This window comes from Zonotrichia albicollis, chromosome 6 (genome assembly GCF_047830755.1).
Source record: "Zonotrichia albicollis isolate bZonAlb1 chromosome 6, bZonAlb1.hap1, whole genome shotgun sequence".
NCBI lineage: Eukaryota > Metazoa > Chordata > Aves > Passeriformes > Passerellidae > Zonotrichia > Zonotrichia albicollis.
The window spans coordinates 30,781,626-30,803,331 of NC_133824.1; the positions used below are offsets into that span (position 1 = coordinate 30,781,626).

The 21,706-nt window shown below is 39.2% G+C and overlaps 1 protein-coding gene and 1 long non-coding RNA gene across 11 annotated transcripts in view; one reads left to right on the forward strand and one right to left on the reverse strand.

Moving 5' to 3' along the window:
• Positions 1–21,706, forward strand: part of LOC113459438 (uncharacterized) — a 57,035-nt gene that overhangs the window by 2,480 nt on the left and 32,849 nt on the right. For all 3 annotated transcript variants that reach the window (XR_003380663.2, XR_003380662.2, XR_012580828.1), the window contains exons 2-3: positions 16,798–16,877; positions 18,497–18,721. This is a non-coding gene — a long non-coding RNA (uncharacterized LOC113459438). The remainder of the gene's footprint in view (positions 1–16,797; positions 16,878–18,496; positions 18,722–21,706) is intronic.
• LOC102075054 (carbohydrate sulfotransferase 9) lies at positions 2,435–16,645 on the reverse strand. Of its 8 annotated transcripts, none has more exons than XM_026794282.2 (6): positions 15,078–15,645; positions 14,659–14,749; positions 11,019–11,082; positions 8,436–8,546; positions 6,302–6,449; positions 2,435–5,860 (listed from the first exon to the last, which is right to left on the reverse strand). In XM_026794282.2, exons 5-6 carry the CDS (start codon positions 6,393–6,395, stop codon positions 5,010–5,012), a joined length of 945 nt encoding a protein of 314 aa, XP_026650083.1. In that variant the 5' UTR covers positions 6,396–6,449; positions 8,436–8,546; positions 11,019–11,082; positions 14,659–14,749; positions 15,078–15,645; the 3' UTR covers positions 2,435–5,009. The 8 variants fall into 8 exon arrangements, with proteins under 8 accessions (XP_026650083.1, XP_014123976.1, XP_005480074.1 ...); XM_014268501.3 differs by having other exon boundaries at positions 14,659–14,752; XM_005480017.4 differs by lacking the exons at positions 14,659–14,749; positions 15,078–15,645 and adding an exon at positions 16,406–16,645.

A 21,706-nucleotide genomic window follows, 5' to 3' on the forward strand; every position in this document is an offset into this window, starting at 1 on the left:
TGATGGCCCCTCATGAGAGAAAGTTTCCTGGAACTTTTGGTTTATGATTAACAGAGGCCTCTGACACCTGATGTAAATCCCCAAAAGAGCTTTCTTCCTTAACCACTAAACCTATCTGAATAGAAGACAAGCTTATTTTTAAGGGGGTGGAATGCCTTCAAAACATCCTTCACTTTGTATTTACATCTCAGCTTGTAGCAGCTAATATCTCACTGGTAGAGCAGGTGCTTAAAGAACTTTCTGACATAAAAAGCCTTCTGAAAATAGTTGTAATAATGCAAATTCACCTGACAACAACTTGTGCCTGAGTACATATGTATTTGTAGCACCTGTTTGGAGGCTCCTAGCTGTGGGAACTCAGCAGGAATCCATACATGCAGCTCAGGGGAATGCTGAAGAAGAGATCTGGGAAAAAATAGAGGATAACACAATCAAGTGAGGTAAGAGTCAGGATATAGTTATAGATTTGTACATGAAGAGCTTTCCCCCTATTTCTGCTGCAGAATAGAAACTGGAGTGTGCCTACCTGGATTTGGTAGAGTTGAGCAGAACTCATGCTAAGTTCTGCTCTGAGCCCCACTTGTGGCTGGATTGTTGCTCCTTTGATGGGACTCCACAAATGATGCATAATCTTGTTAACAATGGCTTTACAGAGTTATGGGGAATGGGACTTTTGAGAAAACCTTTTCATCTTGCTGATATTTGGTACATCTCCAAAAGAAGCCATAATTGGGGTCCTGAAGATGTAAAGGAAGTGTTTTTGTAGTGGTGAACAAAGGTGAGGTGTACATGGGTAGTGCTGAAATAGTGTGGAGCCATTTCCTTTTCCCAGACCTGATCCTGTTATGCATCACTCATTTTTGCTCTGCTGATTCATTTGGAATATCAGCCTCAGTATACTGACTGAGATCTATGATCACTTGAGCTTTTTCTATAAAAATAGTTCTTACTAGAAGCATCATTGCAACTGCTCCCCTGTGTACATTTGATACCTGTTCAGAACTTGCAAGAGGAAGTTCCTGAAATTTCAGACATTTCTATCAGGTAAATTCTCTGCCTGTTTTTATTTTATTTGGTTTACATTGATTTATGTATGTCACCCAATTCAATTACTTTTTGTTTTATACTAAAGCATGTCCTAAATTATAATTCTGGAAGGAAGGGAGGTAAGAACTGCTGTGACAGAGAGAAATAATCTCAGGCCAAAGGCAGGGTCATGGAGTTGGTGCCTTTTCCTGTTTCATTTTCTTTTTCTACTTGTATGACAGACAAGCCAAAAACCCCTGGCTATCATCAAGCTAAAAGCTTTTGACTTATTAACACTCTAAACACAGAAATGGAATCACCTTTAGCTGTGAGCAGTGAGTTCTGCAGTTTATCTGATGTGCAATGACTTGCATGGGTGCTGTTTCCTCTGCTTCCCATTAGTCAGAGACACTTCTGTGGAACACCAGACATTTGAAGTTTCACCGCTCACGCCTTTTATTTTGTTCACAGCTGTCCTGCTCTTTGAAGTTCTCTGAGCAAGAAACCACTAATCCCAGTTTACCTGTTAAGACTCAGGTTCAAAACTGTGTGAAAAATTAGGACTGCTTGCAGGTAGAATAATTGTTTTTAAAGTGGAGGAAACATTTTCTTCAAGGAACACCTGATGACATGGTGTCCATTGCTGACAGACACGGATCATCTCTTAGATCTGTTATACTTCCATGAAGGAAGTGGGATGTCAGGTTTGTGGACACCTATCCTGAAAGCATATGTGAGGATTTTTATGAGTCTCTTATTTTCTCACTGCTGATAGATTTGTGGGAAAGATGCTAGCTTGACTTTGCAAGATTTTTTCTTTCTCTTTCTTTTATTCTACTTATTTGCATTTTTTCTCCAAACTGGAGCATGCGTTAGTATTTGCTAATTCTTTCAATTCTTTAAAATTTCTGTGAGTCAGACATAATAATGTAGCAAAACAGAAGCAAGCAGCTTTGTATTGATTGTTGCCCAATAGTGTGCAGCCTTTGTTTTGATTTGATAGAACAATTTTGGGGTAAGTTTGTTTTTCAAACAGATGTTATTGAGAAGGATGAAGAAATAGATTAATGTGTTAACTCTCTACAGTTTATTAAGGTAATCAGAAATGAACATTGCAATGATCATATTTCAGGCATATAACAATAAATCAAAAGATGAATTATGGCACTCCCTCCCCATTCAAATCCTCCCCAGGGCCAGAGCCTCACCACACTGCCTCCACCTTTGCTCCCAACTGCAAGAATCCATTTTCCTCCCAGGAACACACCACAAAGGGTTAGCAAAGGAAAGAAGCTCCACTGAGGGTTATTCTCTGAGCAAAAGTCAGGAGGGATCCTAGCTCAGCTTAGAGCCTTATTCTGGACAGTGCACTTGTAGGAAGGACAGTACACCCTGTTATATGGACACATACACGTACATATGTCCTCTGCTGCTTTTTTTTTTGTTCAGACCCACATCAGCTAAACAGCATTGCAGCAGCCAGTGAGCTGAGGCATGTGCTACTTGCAGTTCACTGTAGGCAAATGGCAAAACTCAAAGCCTGCTGTGAATAGTTACAGAGATTTTTCTGCTTTAATAGATACCCTTCTGCTACTGACTAATGCTTGTGATGAATGAATTAGCCATCATTTTTCTGCAACCACTGTAGGAACAAAATGTGAACCTGTGAAAGAGAAAATAAGAATAGAAAGCCACTCACATCTAACAGCAAGAAACTGGAGGGGGGTGTTAACACTGAGTGCTGATAGCAAAGACATCTATAAAACTCTGTCAGTATCATTTCTTCAGAGCTTTCCTAGGCTGGATGAGGTTGCCAGAGCACTCATTAATTTTTAGATATTCTTACAGCTTCAGATATAGCTCTGGAGAGATCTCTCATGTAGAAGTGGGTTATGAAGCAAATCTTATTCCCCTCCACTTCTGCATGATCTGAAGCATGTAGCTCTGTTTCAGGAAAGAGAGACTGCATCCTTCTGCACAGCCTTAACTTTGATGGGAGTAATTTCCAGCTTCCTTTGACTAAACAAGACTAACAAGTGAAGAAAAAGAAAAACCTACATGAGCTACAGAGTTGCCAGGGCAGCATGAACAATCCGATATCAGGGGATAGCAGGTTTATGGGGACACCAAATATGGTGATGGTGAGGGTAAGATCCAGAAATATGAATCATTCTGCATAAAATCATAACTTTTTTTTTTTTCCAACTTGTTTTGCTGTTCTTGCTTGGTCTTCTCACTTCGAATCTCTCCCTGTGCCAAAGGTGCTCCATTTAGGAAACAGTCAGCCAGGCAAGACCTGCCAGATGTACAGAATGCTAGTCCTGGCTTGTGTACCATCTGCTGGCAAGGGGCATAGAAAGCATTTCCTTCTGGGCCTCTCCTGCTGCTGTGGCCTGATCACTGTCTCCAGCTGATGTTGTGTGTTGCTGCACCTTCCCACTGGAGCAGATAATTCCTGCAACTCACTTCCTGCACTGGGAGGGCTCCTCCAAACCCTCATAAGTTAAACCCCATTGTGTCAATTTTTCACAGTCTTCTTTTCCCTCTCCCTTGCCCATGCTCCTGGCAGCAAAGGCTGTACAGATTGGTAACTATTCTGTGGTTAACTTATTTTGCATCTGTCCTTTTCTGTGTAATGAGAAGCTGAGAGCCAGCTTTGGGTCCAAGACCAGTCTGCCAGCCTTTAAGCATCTGCAGATTTAGCTGAAAGGAACTAAGTGCATTTGAGAGATTGTCAAGTTAGCTGCTGAGAGACTGACATCCCCTAGAGGTGGTGCCAATAGTCACAATTAGTTGCTAAAATTTGTTACAATTAATATGGTCACAAATTAATAATTGAACTTGACGTACAATTTTTTTAAAAGGGGAAAATTTCTTGTTTAATAAAATAGCAGTTATAGGCCCCTCAGTGATCTCAAACCAAAGTCACCTATATAAGAAGGAATATAAAAAGAGGGTAATGGTTTGAGTTGCTTCTCTCATGTTTCCTTGTTCCCCTCACCATAACTCACAATTTATTTTAGTCATTGTCCTGCAATGTGAGAAAGCAACAAGTAGAACAAAAATATTATCTAAGGTTACAGCTCCTCCCGAGTGCCATGCTCAGGTAAGTCCCAGGGGCTTGTGGATTCCAGCAGTACAAATGGGAAAGCCCAAACATTGTCCCCACTGCACTGACTGGCCTGTCCATTGACTGGGTGTTAAGTGCTTTTGGAGAATAAATAATAATCACTTTTCCACTGAGATTTTAGATCTTGCACCACCCCAGCTGAACAGTTTTGAAGGTATCTCTAACTACTTCTCTAAAGAAACTCCAATGCATTTTTCAGACCTTCTGCTAAAATGATTACAAAATGGGTGAAAAGAGTTTGTAAGGTCACCACGAATGCCAGATCTGTGCATCAGAAGAGTTTTAAGATGCTGACAACTGTGCTGCTTGTGGGATGAGGCTGATGGGTGTGATCAGAGCACTGCTAGATAGGTAGATATCCTAGCATTAGGTTCTGTGTAATGCAGCTTCAAGCATCTGAAGGTATTTGCTCCTTTCCTACAGCATTTATGATCGAGGCTCTTGCGAAGTGGTTTAACTCTCAAGCAGATAATTTATTGCTTCTTATGCAAATTTTCTAATTAAAAAAAACAAGTAAAACTGGTGTTCTAAAATATCAATTGTGAAATGCAACATTCTTAATCCTTCCTGTGTCTTTTACCAATGGACCAAAATCTATCACTTATGAACATTTTTCATGAAATCAACATATGCTGTTAAAGATCAATAGGAAGACAATCATTTTTATAGGGAAAGGTCTGCACGGAACAAGAGATCATGGCAGGGATTTTATATAAGGGTGCTTACAATGATAAACCATATATACAAACTCCAGGATAATCTCAGCAGCAGTCACCAACCCATCAATCAAGCACTGGTGAGGACAAGTTCTGCCCATTTTGTACAAAGGACACTTCTCTTTGTTTAACCTACATTAGTCATTGAGGGAAAAATAATCCTCGTATTTTGTAGTATAGTTGAACAAAAAAAAATCCATTTCATACAATTTTTTTATCTTCTCAATCTGTTCTGAGGTCAGTTGTCTGAGGTATTCTAAGGTGATATCACCATCAGTTCGTTTCTCTGAGCTGTATCTCTTCAAGCTGGGGTATTGCAGGCTCTCTGGTGCACCAATGACCTTCAGAACATGCTCAGAGTCCAAGCCAAGAGTTTCATACTTACCCACAATATCATAGTGAATGTTGCAAGGATCACAGAGCAGAAACATTGGTTTCCAGTGAATGTCAAGAGTATGTGGTGGTTTTGCCATAATGAAGTTGACAAATTCCTGGAAACTCACTTTTTCAGAAGAATTTTTATTTTTCCTGAACATTGCCCTGATCTCATTAGCAATAGTGGTACTGTAGAATGGTTCAGAGTGCAGGAGTTTGTCTCTGTAAGCTGAAACCAGCCGTTCCAAGGGATGTCTGGTAAACATCACTTTGGTGTAATTGCTTAGAAATTCCTTTTGTAAGGCAGGAGGGTAGGACACCAGCCTTTTGATTAGTTGGGTATGGTGGATGTTGTCATGCTCAATTTCAGAAGCTTCTGCATTCAAGTCTGATTGAAGAAGAAAAATAATTCTCTTCCAGTTGGAGCAGCCTACCTTAGGCACCTCACAGTAGATAAATTTATGTTTGTGCTCCACAAAGAGCTGGTTTGCAACATGAGAATCCAATTTGCTTCTTGATTTATTGAGGTTATTCCTCAGGCAGACAGAAGCCAGTGTGTTTTTCCGACCATTTTGAATTGTCAGCCAATTTTCAGTAGGATTGGAAAAAGCATCTGTAACCAAGGAAGAATTGAAACCATTTCAGTGAAATAGGCTTGTATAAATCTCTTTATCTGTGACAATCATAGCACTCTATCACACTGCATACAAAATCTAATGAAGATGCTAAATTTTTTGGTTTTTACTGTAACTGGACTAGACCATGGCAAACATGCAATAGACTATCCTCCCTAGTGAAACACTTACGAAAATGAAAACTTTCAGTATGTTAGCAGTACTAGTCTAAGCAAGTTTGGTGTTCCAATATCATGCTTTTGTAGTGCTCTCCTCTCATATATTTCTGAGATAACTTCCATAGTGACAAGTAACTAGGCCTTGAATATTTTCACAATATTGTTTCTATCTTGGGCTCTATAGTTACTTTCTAACACATTTGGAAAAGGTGTGTCTCTTTCTATAACACATTAAATATTTTTGGTAATTTCTTTACTCACCTGTTAGGTTTTTTTGTCTCCTGCAGAAAAACCCAAAAAGAAATATTCCAAATAAAAAATTTGGGAGAAGGAAAACTAACACCTTCTGGTTCATGTTATTCTCGCAGGAAGGAAAATGACGTGGTGTCTAAAGTGGAAATCTGTCTTTCTGTCAACAAGGAAAGATAATTCAGGTTAGATTTTGTATGACTGATATAACAAAGATAACATGTATGGCTCCTACAGAATTTAGGGCAGCAAAAAGACTTTTCAAGCTGTATAAAAATAGATTTTGCTAATAAGAAAAAATCTCTTATGGAAAAGACTCATCACAATTATATTGTTATACCAAATAGATAAATAATATGTCCATTTTGAAGTCTTTCAAAATTTGTTCTTTTTTCAGAACAATTAACTGCTTATGAGCAAATACTCCTCCCTTGTCTTTGAAAGCTGTTGGGGAGCAATAACTTCATTTAGAATTACAAAGTTGTATTTTTTTATAATCTTTGGAATCTGGGAACACAAAGATCTCTATAAATTGTAACAGGTGTATCCGCAAAGACCAGGACACATTCAGGATGAATTTATTTCCATTTATTGCCCCGAAGCTTTGTACTTTGGACAAATAAATAATTGCAGGAGAAACTCTTCCCTATTCCTGCAGAGAATCCACACCACTAATATGAATTCTCCCTTTTCCCCCTCCAAAGACCCTGCATGGTATATATGTTTGTTGCCATTGCTGCTGCAGAAGAAGAGGCCCAAAATGGCTCAGTATGATAGGAAATGCAGAAAGTGGTAAACAACAGAAAAGGAGCTGTTCCATGTTCCCAGACAGAATGAAAGAAGGCAGTCCAACACAACATATATTCTCTCTTGTGCTCAATAATTTTCCCCTGGGACTTCATGGAGAGAGACCTATCTAAATCCTCTGTGCAATCTTACTCTGTTTCCCCCAGTAGAGAGCTCTTCATCAGCATGCTTTTATTGGAATTTGCAAAATTAGGTGCAAAACAATAACTACTGGCAAACATATCATTCTCTTTCTGTTCCATAAAGTCTGCACATTCAAAAAAGCCAAACAGCACTGTCTTCCTTTCCTATTTCTCAAGTTTTCACCCTGAACCTGCTGGCAATAAACACATCATTGTCTAGATTCCTTTAGGGCATAATTTGATTTTTTTCCCAATTTTTCATATTTTATTTTGTTTTTGCAAGATACAATAGGAGCACTTCTGGTTTCTGGTGTGTTCTGAGACAGCAGTGGAGGCAGTACCAGTTACACTGCTGAAACTGTACTTGAGCCAAGGGTTCCTCCTTTCAGGCCTGATATGTGATTTTGATATCACACACTTTTTCCAGAATATCTGCAGACTCATAGAGTTAGCAGCATTACTGACAATTAAATCTCTCTTAGAGTAGGTATGACCTAGGGAATGGAGAGGGACACTGTTCACTATCTCTGTATTAAAAATTTACTCATATTTACAATAAAATATTACAATAGTAATTAAAATTAATGCAGCACTCTTAGATGCAGCAGCATTTAGCCTATTTTTTTTTTCATTTTCTTGGCTGTATAAGATCATTGTAAGGGCTACAGGAAAGGTCATGGGAAGATTGCCTTTAACCTTTCCTTCACTGTACATCAATTCTCATTTCACAATGTGATCCTTGAGTCCTAATGCACCAGAGGCCATTTTCAAGGCCAGCTAAAGTCAGTCAGTGTCGCAGACATCTTTTCACTAAAAATCCTTTCTTAGGATTCTTTCCCTTCTGAGAAGCTGAGGCCTCAGAAACAAAATGTAAACAATGGACTACAAGGTCTGCTGTAAGACATATTTCTTATGGAAACATGTCAATGACTCACTACAGCGAAATAGAAGAGACTTGCTTCCTTGGGGGAAAGAAGCTGTTTAGGAGCTACTTATACACAGGAGACAACTCCTCTTCAAAGACTTATGCATAATTGTGGAAACAAAAGAATCTTTAATTAAATTCATGAGAACAATCAGACCATAAGAAGGGATAGAACAAGCTCCAAGCTGACAGGCGAAATCTTTCTGGACTCCTTAGAAAACTTCACAGGGCAGACTGGCAGTAAGAGTTAACATTGCCCTCAAGTAGGGAGGTCAACATGACATGAAGCTACCTTAAGGTGAAGTCCAAAGCCTTCTTCGGAAGATGTTTTCAGATGTGGGACCCCAGTATAGAGTTCTGTGTAATGCAAAGTTTCCACTGATGAAAATCACCTAAGGGAAACCTGAGGAAGAGGAGGAAAGAAAATTCTGAGAGCCATTTTGTCAAAGAGGGACAAGTGACCTGGAAATTGAAAAGGAGAAAAAAATCCAAAATGGAAAGCACCTTTGCCCATAGGTGTCAGTGTCAGTAAATCAGATGAACTTTTCCTTATATTTTTTATGGCTTTCCCATGTAATTGTGCTTGCTGTTTAAGATGTAATGAGTTAATATTTCTCTTTGCATTTTCCCTCCTCCTGCCATGAATTAAGTGTGATTTTAGGTAACTCCAAGGCATTCATCAGTAAAGGAATGGCTAGTCTATTAACACAACAGGTTCATACTGAATAGACTATTTCTGCTGTAACTAAAGGGCAGCAGTATGGGCTCTCCCAGGCAAGAAGGAAAGACAGCATCATAAGACTTACCAAACAAGCAGAAACCTCTTCTACTGACAAGTAACAAAACAGGAGACAGGGAGACAGGGATCTAAATATCTTTTTGAATCTTACATATTTCCAGAAAAGAAGAACCTAAAAATTTAATATAAGGCATTAATCTGCACTGTTCTTGTTGTACATAGTGGAGGGAACCAGAGAGGGAGATGGATTTTTTTTTTAAATTTTTTTTAATTAATTAAGCATAAAATCTTCCAGATAAGAGCCTTACACTGCACTGTGGTTTTTTCCTTGTTCTTCAGATCACATAGTTATAAATCAACTTTAGAGAGCTATGACTTGATATTTTTAATATCTGCATGTCTTACTGGATTCTGCAAATTACATCAAAAATAATTTTTGGACTCATTTTTGGTCATTACTAAAGAGTAAGCCAGGCCAGAGAGCAAGAATTATCCCCACAGAATTCCTTCTTGCAGGAGCCTTTCAGAAGCATTGCTATCAGGAGATTTTTTAAGGCCTGTCAGTTAATTAGTGTTTCATTTCTTCAGTGTGTATCCAGCTGTTTTGATGTCTTTCTAGCTCCTAAGCCATAACATGCTGTCATTTCAAATGCTTTATACACTTCTAAGTCCACTATATCAGTGCTATTGCCTAAATCAACCAAAGCCAAGCAAAAATAGTAAGTCAGTCTGGTGACATCTGTTTCCTGTACTACAATCCAAAGTTTCTATATGGGAACAGCCAGAGCAATTGTTCAAGCAAAGAGTGGTAACAAATGGGGAATAGATTACTGGAGAAAGCAATGCCAATCATCTCATGTGCATACAAAATGGCAAAAAGGCTTGAAGTCCTCATAAAATTAAAAATATTTACTGAATTCAAGCCTTCTTTGCACTGCTGATAATTCCACCAGGGCCCTCTACAATTCCATTTCAAAGATTCTTTTCTTCCTGATAAACACACTGCAAGTAACGAAGCTAAAAACATTGTATCCTGTTGTTCATATCTTTGTTGTCAAGTTTGCTGACCATAAAATGTTCCTCCCATCCTGTTTACTTCAAGAAATTTCTGACAATTTTATGCTTTTCATTACTCTCAACATCTTCCTTTTCTACATGGTACACTGGGTACGGAGGTGGCTGGCAATCTACTTGCACATCCCGTGCATAGCAGGTGGGACTCACTGTATCTCTGACTCTGCTCTCTACCTCTGTATTGCACTTTTCCAGGGGTGTCAAAAAATTGTCATATGATGACGTTATTGGGATATTTTTTTTCTGTTAAATTGCTTTTTGTTGGTTCATTTGTCTCATTCTTGCGTTACATTTTGTGATACTAGACCTTCTGCAACCTTCCTCTCTATGTCTGTTAGTGGTCTGTACTTTAACTGAGCCTGTGTAAGCTACACCACAACCAGTCACACTTGTCCAACCACCAGCTTTGGATTTATAATGAGTTCCTTTCCCCCTGACCAAAACAAGGTCTGATAGAAAATCTCTAGTATTCTTTCAATTGGGAAATACTCAGTCAAACATGTTTTAATAATAGTCACACGAGTACATGACCCAACACATACACACTCAGACTGAAGTTCTTCCCCCTGCCATGCAGATTTATTTCCAGAACAGGAACCAAAGGAATAGGTTACATTGCCTTGCATAGGTAGCACTTGTAGACTGCTCTGTCCTTGAACTGCTGAAAAAATGATTCCTAATATAGCATTCCCTAATCCTTCTCCTGGAGCTTCTGAACCATTGCAATTGCAAAATCTTCAGTATTCAAAGAAATTTAGCAAAAAAAAACCCTCTAAAATATTTTTATACTTTCATAAACAATAAGAAGTACTATAGCTGGAAATGTTGAATAATGTTAAGTCTTTTTGTGGGGCACCTATTACCCAAGTACAGAAACACATGTACACACACATGTGTACATATATATACACACACATGAATAGTTCCAAAACACATTAATATCAGTTACACTGGCATATTATTTGCTCCAAGTAAACTAACTAAGCAGCCTGATAATGATTTAAAGTATTCTGATAATAAACGTAGAAAGGTGTGTCTCAAGCTAGTTTTTCACAGACATACCTTGGTCAGAGCTGAGCATGTAGGGAGATCCTCTGCACCCATTTGATAAGTGGAACTTTCCAGACTAAAAGAATGAAATTACAACAATACTTATTTGTGTTCCTGATACATTTGAAGCCAGAAGAAAAAGAAAGCACCAGTACAGCAGCTCAGTGGAAGGTAGGGAAAAATCTCTGAAAACAGATAACATTCTCAGTTGCTGAACCCCATTCTGTACTTAAGCCCTGTTAATCCCTTCAAAAAGACAACTGCAAATACATACATACTGATATGTACATGGGTACATAGAAGGTGAGGAGGGGATGAAGGGTAGAAAGCCCCCAAGAACAGCCTGAACAGAAAAGCCAAGCTCTGGGTGCAGTTCTGCATGTGCTGTTCTATCAGAGGGAATTGCAAGAGCAAGACCCTTGTTTGACCAAATCTGCAGCACACTTGCTTCTGTACAGTTTGTGATGGGTGGGCAGGAGGGAGAAAGACCCCAGAAAGTGGAGCTTTTGCAGCCAGGCTGGCCTGTCCATGAAGTGGAAAATCAGTAATGGGTTAGGAAACTCACACAAGTTACAGACAGCCAAGGGCTAAAAAAAGTGTCTGATCTGGGTTATTTTGCCAATAAGAGACAGCACTTGACATCATCTCATTTGCAGCAAGGCTTGAATGGTGTCAGGTGAGAATGGGTAGAAGCTCAGTGGGGAGACACCATATGGGCTAGGCTGGGAGCTCCTGAGGAAAAGGCTGACAAGGGTGTCCTACAGACCAGCACAGCACTGAGGTGGGCATGAAGCAACCATTTCCATTACAAGCACAATCTAAAACTCTTGTTCTGTGGTCACCTCAGCCCTCCATTACTGCATCAGATTTCCTTCTGGTCTCAGCAGCTGTAGTGAGACCTTCCTTGATGCCGTCATTAATCTGCTTATTATTCTCATTATACCACTTCTTATGCCTGCCTTTTAGCTTTTCCTTTTCTACTTAATTCCATGTCATCTCCTTGTCTTACCTTCCAAGTTTTTTATTATCTATAATTTCTCATGCAGTATTAAAAGCTCAGCTTTACTTTCTGATATATCATATTGGTAGCCCCTCTTGTCATTAGCCCTTGATAACAAAGAAATAGTTTCTGCTTTCTCCTCTGCTGCCCCTTTTGGATTAAGTTTATGAAGCACCTACAGAGCCATTACATTTTTCACCTAAAATCACTCCTAAAAGTTTTCCCTTTCAGGGATGCCAGCACCAGTTATGATGCCAGTGCGCTAAAAGTGTTACCAACCAGTCCAAAAGAGCAAATTAAAGGAAGAGCCAATTTGGGGATGAAAAGAACCAAAACAAAGAGAAAAAAAAAGAGTTCTTGGGGAAAGGCAAGCAGCAAGTCTGACAGTGAAGCTCCCAGAGAGAGGCAGGAAACAGAAACCCAAGGAAAAGTGGTAGAGCTGGGGCCCAAGGGAAATATAAAGTTTCTGTAGCCTGCTCTAAGTTGTGTAAAAGGGAGGTTGAGAACTGGACTGAAAAAGACACAAAGTACAATTCAGTGAAGAAGAAAAACAAATTCAAAGAAATGAGTATAGAAAACAGTGTGCTAATTTCCCAATAAATTACCACAGATGTTTAAAAAGGAATGAGACTATATGCACTGCAGTCATTCTTGCACTAGAATCCGGCCCTTAGTATGTGATCAAAATTGTATTTCTTTTCCTTCCTGGAACTGCAGCCAGAAAGGCCACTGACTTTGGATTTTCTGAGAGATATGTTCAGCGAGAAGAGCTGGCTCGTGGGTGGGCCCAGTGTGGCTGAGACCTGGGAAGCTGGATGCCAGCTCTGCTGCAGCATCACTGGGGCAGGCACTGGTGGTCTCAGGAGGCTGACATGGGGTGCTGGGCTGTGGGCAGGGGGAGCAGCCCCAGGGGACTGGGCAGTGCCCTGTTACTGCTTTTGGTGCCTGACATCTGGTAATGGGCCGTGGGGCCTTTTTATCTAAACACTTAATTCAAAATTCCATGCACTTGTCAACTGCCATTTAAATCCTGCAAAATCAATCACAGGAGAACAAACTTCACTGCTTTCTTTTATGGAATCTGGATAAGCCTAAAAAACTTGGAAAGAAGGAAAAAGGAGAAAAAAGAAAGCATAGAAGAAAAGTTTAGAACAATGCACTCTGGCCAGGGTGGCAGTGAATGATCTCCCACCAAGCTTGTTTCATAGCAGATGGGCCTCACAACCCCTCTGCTTTGTCACATGTATAACTAACTCTCTGCCTTTGCACAAGTCTTAGTGTCCCCTCCCATGTTTCTCTTCTCAGTTAATGTCAGTAATAGCAATGTTTTCCTTGCCATTCAGGTCTACCTGCCTTGTCTCAGTCCTAGATCCTCTTTGTCCCCTCCTGCTTTTCACCTCCCTGTGCAATCTTGATTCATTTATCCCTGCCATTGCACACCAAATAGTACAGTCAAAACTGCTCGTAAAAGTCCTGGTTACTTAGAACACCACCCCAGGCAAACTCCTGTTTGCTGTTCACCTTGTTATACCCCTGTGTCCCCACCCCTAGTACCCCTTAACCATAATTGATGACAGCTATGACCTCTCTTTCCCTCTTTACACTCCAGTGAATACAAAGCGTTTCTGCTTAAATGGTTTTCCTTTTTGCTCCTATCTCTTCCAACTTCTCCTGTCATTTTAGTCTAGATTTTGAACTTTATTTTCAGGATCCAAAACTAATTTTGTCTGAATCCATACCTCTACTCTCATTACTCCCCATTTCTTTCTTTTTTATACTCCTTCAAAGACTCCCTTAGAGGAATCATGTGCAACACCTATTACCAGTGATTTGTTGTCTGCTCTTTTACAGAAATAACCTCTTTGCCTGAAACATCCTGACACTTACTGACAAAATGTGTGTACACCTTTTTCTCTCTTCCTACATGAATTTAGGCTTATTCTTTCTTTCCCTTCTGCTCTCCTGTGCGTTGCAGGGCAAGCTGTTCAGCAGAAATGTTATGTTTAAAGTCTGTTTCTATGAAACATGTTTTTATAGCATACTGTGACACATGCAGTATCAAAAATTAAGAAGTTTGGAGACAGCAGGATTAAACTGATAATTTAAATCATAGAGACTATAAAATGAAGTGTCTGCTGGCTTTTGGCAGAACAGTCTTGAAACTAAAGACTTGACATTTCAGAGCATTTGATGTTACACTACACTCTAAGTTCAAAATAGTCTTGTGGATTCAGTTACAGATATAAATGCTTTAAAAATCTGCAAATCTGGTTTCCAGACTCTGCTCAAGTATCCAGAAAATGGAGAATGGTCAGTCAATGAGTCTCTGAAAAGGTGGGTACCCCACACCCCATGGGATTATCATAGCAGACAAAGAATACAAGCTCTCCTCCTAAAAACTCTTGCCTGATTCACTGCACACTTTCCTTCATCTGACAGATAGTGGGGATCCTACTGGACAGCCCTTGAGTGTCTCAAGAACATGTTCATCCTCTGAACCAAACATATGAAGTTTGTGAAGTATTTTGTTTCTTTAAAAACTAAGAGTTGAAAAGGTACTCAACAAAAGTATTCATGAAGTATCACAACAACATGCACAGAACTCATTTTCAGGGTTGAATCAGCTCTCCTGACCAGTCTAATGATACTTACTCTAATGGAATAACGAATAGTGGCAGCAGATTGCTATCTTCTGAACAAACCCAGCATCAACAGTGACAAGTCCCAAACTCACCAGTTTAACCTGCTGGCAGCAACAAAACAGTGAGACTTGGTCATGCGGGATGCCATTCCTGGCACTGAAGGAAAATGGTCCATATAGCACAGCCTGTCCCTGCTTCCCCTGCTCCCAGCATTAGCATGGCCTGCCCAGACCCTTCCTCTCCTGGTACCCCCACCTCTTTGCACTCCACTGCCCAGCAGCACTCCCACACTCCTGCTCAACACATACTTATTTGCACGGGCAACAGAGCTTTTCCCTTAGCCCCCAGCTCAGGTGTGACCCCATCTTTCCCAGTCCCTTCTTCTACTCCTCAGGCAAAACTTTAACCCAGTCTCCAGCAAATTCTCACCTCCAAAAGCCTTCCTCATATCGTCCCCAGGCAGCTCGCCCAGCAAATCCTGTTTTCCAGCTTCCCAAACACCCATCAGATCTCACCCTGATTCTGCTCTCAGCCTTCCTCATGCACAAGCCAGCTCGTTGCTGGCTCCCCCTGCCAGACTCCTCCCTTTGTCTCCTCAGTCAGCCTCACAGCCCCCCCTCCAACAACCACACTTCCGAGGCCAGCTCATCAGAACTGTCTCTCCTTCTACTTCCAAGATTCCCACACAGCCCTACTGCTTCTCACTCTCTGTTCTGTTCTCAGCTAGTTCCAGGCTCTACACTGCAGCTTCTATAGTTATTTTAGTATCTCCCAAACTAAACTGATACATTTTCCTTTTCTTTCCCTCCTACATCAATTTTCACACTAGTCATCAAGGCACATTTTCCTGCTGATTTTGTTCCTTGAATCTATTTTGCCAGCAATCCCCAACAATTTCACCCTCAAAATCTTGCTCATGCTTGTTCTTTAAAATGAATTGTTTATTCTCCTGTGCAGAAGAGGTTCCACTGAGAATGTGCAAGAGCAAACTCTTAACCTTATTTTTGAAATGCTTATTTCAAAATCTGCAATGTACCTGAACTTCTTACAGAAAAGGTTGCTGGAATAATTTAAGAGAAGAAAAAAGAGCACAGATTTCCTGTATAAAAATCAATAAATTGTTTTTGTTCAAAGGGATTAAAAAATATCCTCAGGCAGATATCTGGCCTGAGGATAAAAGTTCTGCTGAAATGTTGGAAATTTGACAAAAACCTATGTAGATGCAAACTGTATTGAACTTAGAAGAATCAAGATGCACACCACCCTTAATAAAGTCAGAAAGTGAATGAAAGCCATTGTCATTTCATTTCAGACACCAGAATCCCTGTAACATCAACTTCTTAACTGAGGAAAGCCATAGCAATGAATAGTAGTCTGCCAAAAAAATCCTCTGTAGATTCATTTCATCACTGTGTGATTTGAAAAGCTAAACAATGTCTCCGTTTATGCCTCAAAATATTTGATGTCAGTTTCTAAATATATAAACAAATAAAAAACCCAACCAACTCGGAAAAGAAATCTCTTTTTTGCAGAGATTTGCCTACACTTACAAAATCATGGTGACAGGAAAAGCTACTAACAATCCAATTTTACTCACTAATCAGACAGCCTCAGTATAGATTTCCCCTGCCTCTGAGTGATGCTAAACAAACAACAAAGATTCTGACAAAGAAATGTCAGTCCAGAGAAACATGTCATTTTAATTTTATGCCTAGGGATGGAAAGGAAATAGGGGAAAGATTTTGTGTTCTCCTTACCTGATCTCTAAGGCTGGGCAAAGTGCTTCTGTATCCACACAGATGCTTTCACAGGTGAGCATTTGAAAGACCTTGTACACTTAATATTTGTCTCTGTTTTGATTAAAAGCCCCACTAAAAGTTGCCAGTGTTTCCCTGAGGATGTTTAGGTGAGCATCTCCAGTTGCCCTTTCCAAAGCACTGTGCTGAGCCTGTCTCTAGGTATAAGGAGCAGCATTTAACCACTCCCCGCGCAGGGTCTGCAGCAGCTGGTAGAGACTGCCAAGTGCTTCAAGAGCAGCCTGCCAAGAGGCTGCCTGCTAAGCAACCAAGAAAGGGGATGGTCTGGAATATGAGGGCAAAGGTAGTTTGGTTGAGAGTAACTGTGTTGTGATAATATGCATTATTTTTAGATGGAGAACAAGAGGCAAGATCAACTCAAACCCAAGGAACTCTATGCAAGAAAACTCCAATAAACTCTGGGAACTGGAAGGTAAGTTCTTATGGGAGACATGGCTAAAGCAGAAGGAATTCAGTAGAGTTGGCACTTCCTTAAAGAAATTGTTTTTAGGGTACAAACACAAACAGTCCTACACAGTAAGAGGATAGAAGTATAGTCAGAGACCAACTTGGCTACTTGGCTAAGAAGCACAGTCTTCAGTGACCTGAAACACAAGAAGGAAATGTACAGAAAGTGGAAACCAGGTCAAACTCCTAAGGACCAGTATGAAAGAATAGCAGTAGATGCTGAAACCAAATCATAAAGGATAAAGCACAACTTTAACTGCAAGAAGCAATGGATATAAAGAGATAGTAAGAAAACAAATCTGGAAGGAAAAGAAAAACCTAGTGATAGTTCACTTGCAGAAGGCTGATGTACATTTTCCATCATTCTTCATAAAAGGGTGAACTGTAATTACATGACTAATAACTAAACTCAGCAAGAAAGAAACTGTCTAAAATAGGAAGAAAACAGGACCAAAAATAATTTGAATATACTGCAGTTCACATCATCCTCAATTATACCACTACATTCTGTCTCCAGGAGACCTCTCTAGTTGTGGTTGATGTACTGTGTCCCTGCACAGTTGATGTACTACATCCCTGCACAAATACAGGAGAGGTGAAGTGAGTGTTATACACACTGGCACCTGGGCCTGAGGAAGTGCATGTTAAGGTACTTTGGCAATGGAGAGAAGAAAAGTCAGATCTGTTTGCTTTGTCTGAAAACCCTCAGAAGCTGTGTGAGAAATGTGTGTAGTGGTGAACACAGTGCTACATTGCGTTATAAAGTCAAGAAATGAAGAAGGATCAATTCTGGAAAAAATACTAGAAGAAATGAAAATATAGATTATTCATAAAAGGTTGGAGATGCTCAAACTACATTGCTTTATATTTTTTGGCACATCGGCCATTAATTTCTGTAACATGGCAAGAAGTCTTAAAAATACAGATGCAGTAAGTCACATAATATGTTTTAATTTTAATAATGGTATTGACATTATAGCATTGACTTCTAACATTTTCAAAAGTATATTAAAGTGAAATTGTTTCTGGAAGAGTGAAAAACTAGCTGGGTGTAGGTAACAAACAGGGAAAACAAATCCAAGCAAAAAAACCCAACACCAAAACCACAGACTAAGATTAGTTTTTCATCATTCACTATCTAACTAAAAAATATAGTAAGTCAGATTCTAGCTGGGTCCATTCTGGGCAGAGTAATGGTGTGGATCTTTAATGATTTGGATAAAGGAACAATCCTTCCACCTCATAGATAGCAGGAAGCCCATGTGAACAGTAAACTCATTGCATGATACATTAAACTCAGAATGCTTTTGACAAATAAGACAAATTATCTGTAGGAGAAAACACATTACAATGCAGTTGTGTTTACAAGTGTTAGGTTCTAAGGGGAAATAATAGTTCATAAAAATGTGGCAGCCATTCTGCCTAAAAAGGGATAAGAGGGGTACCAGTCAGTCACAAGTTGTTCATGAATAAGTAGCATTTCATCATATCAAGAATGCAAACTGCATATTAGGAAGAGAGGCTGCTTTGACTGTGTACTTTGTTGATACATTAAGGAATGCCTCCTATTATATTTCTGTCTAGCACTGCAACAAGTAGCACTGTGTCCTGTTCAGGCAAATCTGTTCCAAGAGAAGGCAAACCAACTGGAAAGAGTCCAGAGCAAAGCAGAGAAAATGGTCAGTTGTCTTGGGAAAAAAGAAAACTCACAAGAAAGAGGGATTGAAAGAGTTTGAGTTACTCAGTTTAAAGAGCAGAATGACAACTAAACGCATGAGAACCCTCATCTACAAAGGTATCTCTAGGGAGGTAAGGAGGAATTATATTTTTTTTTATCTGTAGTGCATAAAGTGATGGGTTCAAACTATGACATTGAAGATTATGCTAAATATTAAGAAAATCTTATTAACAGTAAAGACAATTAGATAATTTTTCATTTCTTGATTCTCTTTTGGAGATTCAGAATGCACAAGATGAAGTCTTGAGGTCTTTTCCAGTTTCCTTTCCTTTAAGTCTGTGGTTCATCCTGGTTGTATAATTTAGACACCCCATCTTTACAAAAACTACATTTATCAAAATTTTCATGCTAAATTACACAAACCCAGATTGTTATTTCCATGTAGTGACTCCAAACCAATGCAGTCACTATGGAGCTTAACACAGTCCAGACTGGCATGATGCCACTTTTTTTTCTACTGTAAATCCCATTAGCTCTCATAAAAAATGTGAAGAGTTTTGGCAAAAGGACTGCTACCTTCCAGAAATGTATCTGGTATTTGATGGTTGTACTGCCATAAACTTGTTCTTTGCTCAGGATTCAGTCTTCTTATCTGCTGAAGCCTGCCCTTCTGGTAAGCCACTCCACCAACTGCTAACAAGACACAGAGCTCATTTGCCTCAGGGGCCACTTATTAGGATCAGAGATGAAAGACACAGAACTGAGGGAAATGAGATGTGGGCAGAAAATATGGAGACACACCTTGTTAGAGGGCTGCAGAATCAGGTTGCTTCATCTAACAATTTTTTCATGTGCTCGTTCTTTGTATTAATCAAAACTCCAGATCACGTGATTTTAATAAAGTATCCTCACTTGACAGAAAAGATTAAATTCTTTTTGCCTGCCTTCCACCAAAGATTCAATTCTGTCAAAGTACAGACATTCTTGGCCAAAGAACCCTGTCATATAGATGAACAGCTGCCCTGGTTTAGGGCATATTTGGAAGGAAACTCAAAGAAAACCTCATAGAGGGATGTTACATCATTACAGAAGTTCCAAGAACATGTGACTCCGTTGCCAACAAATACCATTGTTGGTCATTACCTGTATTGCCCCTGCAATTTGCTTATAGACACATGTTCAGGTGACTTTGTACAGAAAAAATTCTCCTTGAAGCAGCATTAATCTTGCAGAAAAAATACGTTTCTCACATTTTATAAATTATTGGAACCAGGAAAAATCAATTTGATACTCCTTCCTGGCATTCTGAATTTCTATTGAACTCTGCATTTGTCTAAAATACACAAGATAATCTGTTTCTGTGAAACATACTTTTCAAATTCAGAGTAATATCCAGCATAGCATGAAATTCATGCTTACTCTATAATATACTGGAGGAGTCATACAACAAATATTTTTTCCATAAATTCATTAGCCTACAATTTTTCTCTGGGTACACCTTTCAGATTTTGCTGAAGTAAATTTTTGGTGAGGGCTAGGTATTTCACCTCAAATAAGGCTGAGAAGAAAAGAACAAATAAACTAAATCATTCATTTACACTATCAGAGTTTAAAAGCTTTATGAATCAGGGGAAAAGTTTTCGTCTAAAAGCAATGTCTGTCCCTCTGTTTAAGCAACTATGGCCACGTCTATCTAAATTCACAAGGCAACATTAGTGACTGAGTCCCACAGAATCTGCCAATAGCTGTTCTTCTGAGCCCATGTTCCATTGAAATTAAAATGTAGCAAAAAGTTTAATAAACTTAATAAACAGAATCCCCAGGGCCAAGTTCCAGTACACGAAGCAATGGTTATCCTGAGATAAAAATCCTGTTTCCTCAAAGATAAAAGATGTCAATGACATTTTTGGACATGAGATAGATTTTTTTTTACCATGTGGAATTGTTTTATAATATCAGTGTTCTTATAAGGCTTCAAAGATAAGAGATGTTAAACTACATTAATCAGTAGCAACACCATTTAGAATTAAGTAATAAGACAGATAAACTTCAGTTTTCTCACAACTTCTACTCTTCCAGAAAGAAAAGTAGCACTAGCAGCATTCAGATTTCAGATGAATAATGCAGCCTCAGAAAAGCAGTTCTGAATGAAACCTTGCAATGAAACTGTCTGGAAAGATCATAAATTTTTAAATTATTGACTTTTCACTGCATTCTCTTCCCCCTCAGATCCTACTTTGGCCTGAATGTAGTAATACAAATAATACATGGCTTTTAATGGCCCTTTTAACAGTTATTTAAGAAACATGCCATGGTACCATGTTGTGCAACCAGAGAAAGCATGGGTTATACAAATGTGGCTAACCATGCCTCTGTCCAGCTGTGAGCCAGGGCTCACTCACCATGGGAGAGCAGAACGAGGAATGTCTACAGGAAGATGCAGAAGCCCTTTGTGCGGGCACAATTCTGTAGCACTGGTAGAGCTCTCCCTTGCTCTGGCCACGCAGGCATGACTAAATGTCTAAAGCATGTCTCTGTTACACATTTACATGCTTAGAAAATCTGCCAGCACTGTTCACTAGAATTTCTAACTAGTGACACACTCCTAGTATATGTGAAGCCCAAAGGGGAACAAACCCACAAGGTGATCCTTCATTTCAGTTTTATTTGCTTTAAATTTAGAACTATTAGAATATTTTAAAAGGCAAAAAAAAAAACCAAAAAAAGACAACGAAGCAGAGTGTGAAATAGAAGAAATAGAATAATCTATTAATTTGTATTGTCAAATTGCAACCTCTATTCAAATGCTACAAGAGCTGAAAAAAAAAGGCAATTTCCTGCTTCCAAAATAATGTAGCAGAACCCATCCTACAAGTAAAAGTGCTCAGAGGTTTAGGATTTTTACTGGGGAAAGATTTACCAAGCAGAGTCAGATTTTGGCAAGTAAGAATCCAAAAGGAAAGAGTTTTCTAGAAATAATCCCAAAATGAAATATCAGTAAAAGAAACTTGTGACCACTTTTGGTTTTTCTGTATGTTTTCATGAATAAGAGTCCTTGCACTACTAAAAAAATAGGTTCATGCATCACCATATCTATCATATTGATAGATAAAAAA